The sequence below is a fragment of the Nicotiana sylvestris genome, chromosome 9 (assembly GCF_000393655.2).
Source record: "Nicotiana sylvestris chromosome 9, ASM39365v2, whole genome shotgun sequence".
NCBI classification, from domain to species: domain Eukaryota; kingdom Viridiplantae; phylum Streptophyta; class Magnoliopsida; order Solanales; family Solanaceae; genus Nicotiana; species Nicotiana sylvestris.
This window is the reverse complement of record NC_091065.1, coordinates 1,001,481-1,008,849: the sequence shown is the minus strand read 5'-3', so window position 1 is coordinate 1,008,849 and position 7,369 is coordinate 1,001,481. Positions and strand designations below refer to the sequence as shown.

Genomic DNA, 7,369 nt, shown 5'->3' with positions numbered 1-7,369 from the left:
TGATGAATAATTCCTTGATTAGAGAAGAAAGAGGTGGCTTCAGCACTAGATCCTAACTCAAAAGCATTATCAGACCTGAGTGTCTTGAAAGAAGAATGGAACTGATTTTGGACTAGAAATATGAAGGATTTTAACAAAGTAAAAACATTAGACTTGGTAGACAACAAATGAGGGAAGTAGCCCTAGTAAAGTCATCTACAATGGTTAAAAAGTACCTAAAACCATTGTATATTTGTGTGTGGTAAGGACCCCATAAATCCACATGGACAAGTTGAAAAGGCTTGGTAGTCTTAATGAAACTATCAGGGAAGGGAAGTCTTTGCTGCCTAGCCATTGGACAAACTTCACAAACAAAAGACTGTTTCTTATATAGTTTATCCTTAATATGAGTAATACACTTCATCTTATGGAAAGACATGTGACCAAGTCGAAGATGCCAAAACATATCAAAACTAAAAACAGGAACATAATCATTTGTAGAAGGCACAGAAGTAGAAATAGTTTTATTAGCATCAATGGTATCTACAGTGTTGTCAGGTACATAATCATTTGTAGAAGGTACAAAAGTAAAAACAGTTGTATTAGCATCAATAGTATTTACAGTGTTGACAGGAGCAAAACAAGATGAAGAAATAGTAGAGTCAGCAGTCGTAGCGTTGACAGCTTTACCAATTGAAGTATGAAGGTGTTGGTTTATGTTTAGTCAACAATGACATGCCAACTGAAAAAGTTGGTGGAAAGAGTTGGTGTGGATGCTAGGAGGAAGCTTCCTCCTTTGATGTCACCCATGACATCAAGAGGAGGTAGTTTGATGTCACTAATGACATCAAGATGAGGTCTTTACCTCTATAAATAGATGCACTCCTTCATTTGTAGAAACCATCCCAAAAATAATACAACACATTGTAGTGAGTAGAGAGTTAAGAGAGAAATTTTCTTAAGTGTAATTGGGAACTCTCCCCTTCCTTTCTTAATATTAAAAAGGCAATTGTTCTTTGGTGGACGTAGAATTATTTTGATCCGAACCACGTTAAATCTTGTGTTCTTTCTTTTACGTTTCCGCTAATAATTGGTATCGGAGCAACATGATTCTTTAACGATCCAAGGAGGAAGAACAAGCAAAGATGAGTTCCATGAAGTTTGAAATTGATAGATTCAGTGGACGCAACAACTTCAATATCTGAAAGATCCAGATGATGGCGTTACTGCGGAGGGAAGGTTCAATCCATATTATTGACGGAAAGTATCCTAAGGATATATCATCTCCCGACAAGGAGAAGATTGAAGGGGATGCATTGAGTGCAATCCAACTATCCCTTGCACCTAACGTGCTTTGTGAAGTGAGTACGGGTACCGAAGAGACGGCCAAACAGTTATGGGAAAAGCTAGAAGGGCTATACCAAGACCGATCAGTGACAACAAGGATGTTGTTACAACGGCGTCTTCACACATTTAAGATGGGGTCAGGTACTTCGTTACAAGATCATTTAGATGCGTTCAATAAACTTGTCATGGACTTACAGATTGCAGGAATTAAAAAGGAGGAGGAGACGCTTGCATGTGCTTTGCTATTTTCATTGACTTCAGGATATCGTGATATTGAGAATTCAATGATGTATAGCAAGGAGCCTATCAAGCTTTAGCAAGTGCGGAAGACACTTAACTCTAGTGATGTGTGGAGGCACATTGAAGGAGATAGAGATGACTAGGCAAGTGGGCTCTTTGTGAGAGGCCGGACTAGCCAACAGGGAAAGAGCAAATCAAAGAACAGATCAAAGTCTCGTGTGAACAAGAAGAATACAGAGTGTTGGGGTTGTGGCAAGAAGGGGCACTTTGAACGAGACTGCCCAATGTCAAAGTCCAAGGAAAAGGCGAGTGCATCCACAGTTGAACAGGTACATGATTTTGATAATGATTATGTACTAACAACATCGTGTAATAATAATAGTAGTTATGGAAACAAATGGGTGTTAGACTCTGCTTGCACTCTGCATATGACGTTCCGAAAAGACTGGTTTAGCAGCTATGAGAAAAGTGGAGGAACCGTAGTAATGGGCAATAATGCAACTTGTGCAATAGTTGGCATTGGCTCAGTTCGGGTTCGCTGCCATGATGGAGTCGTGAGGACTATTACACAAGTCCGTCATGTTCCTGATCTGAAGAAGAATTTGATCTCCCTGAGTACTCTGGATGAACAAGGCTACAGGTACATGAGCGAAGCAGGAACTATAAAGGTGACTAAAGGTTCTTTAGTCATGCTGAAAGGCAAGCTGGAGAACGGCCTTTACACATTGGCCGGAAGCACCATTGTTGGCTCTGCAAATGCATCTACAGTGCAGTTATCTAATGATGACAAGGCAAGACTATGGCACATGAGACTGGGTCATATGAGCGCACGTGGACTGGAGATGTTGAGCAATCGTAAACTTTTGGAAGGTGAGAAGATCAGCACGCTTGACTTCTGTGAGCACTGCGTTCTAGGGAAGCAGAAGAAGGTCAGCTTCAGCACTGGCAAACACAAGACAAGAGGAGTGCTAGACTACATCCATTCAGATTTATGGGGTCCTTCTAAACTTCCATCGAAGGGCGGAAAGAGGTATCTTCTCATTTTTATTGATGATTTCTCACGAAAGGTTTGGGTGTATTTTTTGAAGGCAAAAAGTGATGCTTTTGAAGCATTTAAAGAGTGGAAGATTTTGGTTGAAAATCAAATGGAGCGGAAAATCAAGTATCTTCGCACAGACAATGGCTTGGAGTTTTGCAATGAAGAGTTTAATGAATTCTGCAAGGTTCATGGGATCTCAAGACATAGGACTGTCAGGCATACCCCACAGCAGAATGGAGTTGCCGAGAGAATGAACAGAACTCTTCTTGAAAAGGCTCGTTGTATACTCCTACAAGCCAAAATGTCCAAAGTATTTTGGGCTAAAGCAGTTCACACTGCTGCTCATATTGTCAATCGATCTCCAGCATCGGCAATTGACTTTAAGACTCCGAATGAGGTATGGTCAGGTGAACCCTCTAACTATGCACACTTACGAGTATTTGGGTGTCTAGCTTATTATCACATTAATGAAGGAAAGCTTGAACCAAGGGCTAAGAAGGCCATATTCGTAGGGTATGTGGATGGAGTAAAAGGGTACAAACTTTGGTGTTTGTCTTTACTCAAATTTATAGTTAGTAGAGATGTCACCTTTGATGAATCCTCTATACTTGATCCCCGTAAAGTTTCCGTGGAGTTTTCAGGAAACAAGAACGACGAGCAGGTGGAGCTTCCGGTGGAGCTTGCCAAGGAAAAGGATCAAGAGACTCAGGTTAAAGATGAGTCAGAAGATGTAGACCTTGAAGAACTTACTGTCAATGAACCATACACAATTGCAAAGGGGAGGGAGAAGAGGCAAACACGAGAACCAGAATGCCTTATAGATCAAGCAAACTTGATTGCATATGCGTTCGTAGCTGCACAAGAAGAGATTAAAGATCTGGAGCCCTCCTCGTATATTGAAGCAACTTCTTGCAAGGATGCCGCACAATGGCGGTTAGCCATGACTGAAGAGATGGAGTCTCTTCACAAGAATCAGACATGGGTCTTAGTGAAAAGACAAAAGGGGAAGAGGACAGTTGGATGCAAGTGGGTCTACCGAAAGAAAGAGGGAATTCCTGAAGTGGAAGATGCTAGGTTCAAGGCGAGATTGGTTGCAAAAGGATTCAGTCAGAAGGAGGGAATTGACTACAATGAGATTTTCTCTCCAGTCGTGAAGCATAGCTCAATTCGCGTGCTACTAGCATTGGTTGCCCAATTTGACTTGGAGCTTCAACAGCTTGATGTCAAAACTGCTTTCTTACACGGTGATCTAGAAGAGACAATCTATATGGATCAGCCTGAAGGTTTCCTAGCTGAGGGAAAAGAAGATCACGTATGCCAACTAAAGAAGTCTTTGTATGGTTTGAAGCAATCCCCTAGACAGTGGTACAAGAGGTTTGATGCATTCATGACTACACATGAATTCTCAAGGAGTGCATTTGATAGTTGTGTGTATCACAAGAAGATGTCTGGTAACTCAATGATTTATTTACTGTTGTATGTTGATGATATGCTTATTGCTGCTAACAACATTACAGAGATAAATGCTTTGAAGAAACTGTTGAGTAAGGAATTTGACATGAAGGATTTAGGAGCTGCAAAGAAAATCCTTGGTATGGAGATTTCAAGAGAAGACGGTGTTGTACATCTTTCTCAGAAGAGGTATATTGAAAGGGTTCTCAAGAGATTCAATATGCATACGTGCAAGCCTGTAAGTACACCATTAGCTCCTCATTTTAAACTTTCAGAGTTACAAATGCCTCAGTCCGAGGATGAGGTGGAGCATATGTCAAAGATTCCTTATGCCAGTGCAGTTGGTAGCATTATGTATGCTATGGTATGCACACGTCCAGATATTGCTCAATCTGTAAGTGTGGTAAGTAGATACATGTCCAGCCCAGGAAAGAGGCATTGGGAAGCTGTCAAGTGGATATTGAGATATCTCAAAGGAGCTTCTGGTGTTGGTCTGACCTTTCGAAAAAGTGGTGGAGGTATTTCAATTCTCGGTTATGTAGATTCTGACTATGCAGGAGATCTTGACAGAAGAAGGTCCACAACTGGATACATCTTTACCCTCGTTGGCAGTGTCGTTAGTTGGAAGTCGACTCTACAGTCGATTGCTGCTTTATCTACGACAGAAGCAGAATACATGGCAGCAGCGGAGGCGGTGAAGGAAGCTATCTGGTTGAAAGGTTTAGTAGCGGAATTGAGTTTGGTTCAGCTGGAATCAACTCTTAGATGTGATAGTCAGAGTGCTATTCATCTAATGAAAAATCAGAGATTTCATGAGCGCACTAAACACATTGATGTCAGATTTCATTTTATTCGAGATGTTGTTGAAGAGGGAACTATCAAGGTCGTGAAGGTTATCACAGACGATAATGCTGCAGATATGTTGACCAAGATAGTCCCACTCGCTAAGTTTGCACACTGCAAGGACTTGGCGGGGGTGTGCATCAACTGATGCAACTCCGAAGAGAACAGTTGTTAGGTGGAGATGGTATGTTCAACAATGGTTTGATTCTTCTTGTTTCTTACAACGGGGTTGCCCAGTAAGCTTAGAAGTTTTGGCCAGAGTTGTTCACACGCACGCTCGATACGCAAACCAAGGTGGAGATTGAAGGTGTTGGTTTATATTTAGTCAACAATGGCATGCCAATTGGAAGAGTTGGTGGAAAGAGTTGGTGTGGATGCTAGGAGGAAACTTCCTCCTTTGATGTCACCCATGACATCAAGAGGAGGTAGTTTAATGTCACCAATAACATCAAGAGGAGGTCTTTACCTCTATAAATATATGCACTCCTTCATTTGTAGAAACCATCCCAAAAATAATACAACACATTGTAGTGAGTAGAGAGTTAAGAGAGAAATTCTCTTAAGTATAATTGGGAACTCTCCCTTTCCTTTGTTAATATTAAAAAGGCAACTGTTCTCTGGTGGACGTAGGATTATTTTGATCCGAACCACATTAAATCTTGTGTTCTTTCTTTTACGTTTCCGCTAACAAAGTAGCAGAAATTGAGGTAGGGGTGGATTGTAGCAGATAAAGTCCATTTGAGATTTTACCAAGAACTAGTGTCCTCTTCAGAGAAAGGCCCTGTAAGACACAATCATAGGCAGAAAATAAAGCATTACAATGAAGTTGTAATAAGAGATGATGTAGGGAAACTAAATTGTACTGGAAAGAAGGTACAAGTAAAACATTTTCCAAAATCAAGACATTAGATAAAGGAAGTGTGCCAGAACAAGTTACCTTCACCCTATAACTATTGGGAAGGATGACAAGGTAAGGGATTGCTAGTGGTTTAATATTTACTAAGAGAGATTTTTACGAGTCATATGATTTGTAGCACCTGAATCTATTATCCAAGGATTACCAGCTAAGCGAGAAAGATTGCAAGTAAACACACAACAATTTCTAGTATCAACACAATGTACCAAACCTGCAAAGTTGGCAGATCCAGAAGCACTAGCATCATGAGAGAACTTGGACTGTTGAAACATGTTCATCAAGTGTTCATACTGTTCCTTTGTGAAACCATGGTTCTTAGAATCAAAGTGTTCAATCCTATTATCAGAAGCACACCCATCTGTTGGTCCCAGACTCTGAGCCTCTGAAACATGAGCATAACCAGCAAGCTTCTTAAACCTATTGGACTGGACAGTGTTCTGAAAAGTGTTGGGATACCCATGAAGTTTGTAACATTTTTCTATGGTGTGGCCAGGCTTTTTTGCATATGACACTTGCCCTTTTAGAATCAAAATTAACCTTTTGTGAATAAGTTTTCTGGATGCCAACAGGGGAAGAACCAATATATGGTTTCTGAACACCAGTGGAGAAAGAAGCAGACTCGGAAGAGAAATATGGAAATAAAACTTGTGTCTCACATTGACTTTCATCATTAACTAGCATAGCATACGCAGTATCTACGTCTGGAAGAGGTTTCAAGGCCAGAATGTTCCTCCTGATAGTAGAATAATTGTCGTTCAAACCCATAAGGAACTAATGAAGCTTCTGATCTTCTTCCAATTTTTGAAACGCCTCTTTACATCCACACACACAATCAGGATATGTTATGGAATATGCTAGCTCATCCCACAACTTCTTAATTCTGAAAAAGTAGGAAGCAATATTTGAAGCTCCTTGAGAAATAGATGATAGAGCCTTACAGATCTGATACATTTTGCTCCCATTGGGCTGTCCATATCGTTTCTCAATGTCCTTCCATAACTTTGTAGCTGACTCTGTATACATAACACTTTCCCTAATTTCAGTTTCCAAACTATTCAGTATCGAAGCAATTACCATGTCGTTACATCGACACCAAGGCTCATAGAATGGAGATGTAACATTAGATTTGGAAATAGTCCCATTGATTATGCCGAGCTTATTCTTACACGACAAACCGATCAACATTCCCCTTCTCCAACTTCCATATCCCATACCGTTGAATCGATCGGCAACGATGATAGTACCAGAGTTGTCAGTGGGATAGAGGTACAATGGGTTTGAGGGCTCAACAGTAACCAAATTATTAGGTAATGTAGAAGTAGAAGTATCAGATGAGGTTTCTAATGGAGCCATAGCAGATTTAAGAAACAAGGGTTTCAAATTCAAATTGAATAACAAAAATTGATAGCAAAATTGAAGAAAGTACCAGCCTTCTCCACCAAATCAGCAGCTTTCTCCAGCAAATCGAAGGAGCAAAACCTTTGAATTTGTAGAACTAAGAGGTTATCGGTAACAACTACAAATGTCACCAAACTCTACACTGGGAAACCAAA

General features: G+C 40.5%; 1 protein-coding gene across 1 annotated transcript; it reads right to left on the bottom strand.

Annotated features, from left to right (window-relative positions):
* Window positions 1-6,587: 6,587 nt before the first annotated feature.
* LOC104221260 (uncharacterized) lies at window positions 6,588-7,169 on the bottom strand. Its single transcript, XM_009772284.1, has one exon. The coding sequence runs from the start codon at window positions 7,167-7,169 to the stop codon at window positions 6,588-6,590; it is 582 nt and encodes a 193-aa protein (XP_009770586.1).
* Window positions 7,170-7,369: the final 200 nt, after the last annotated feature.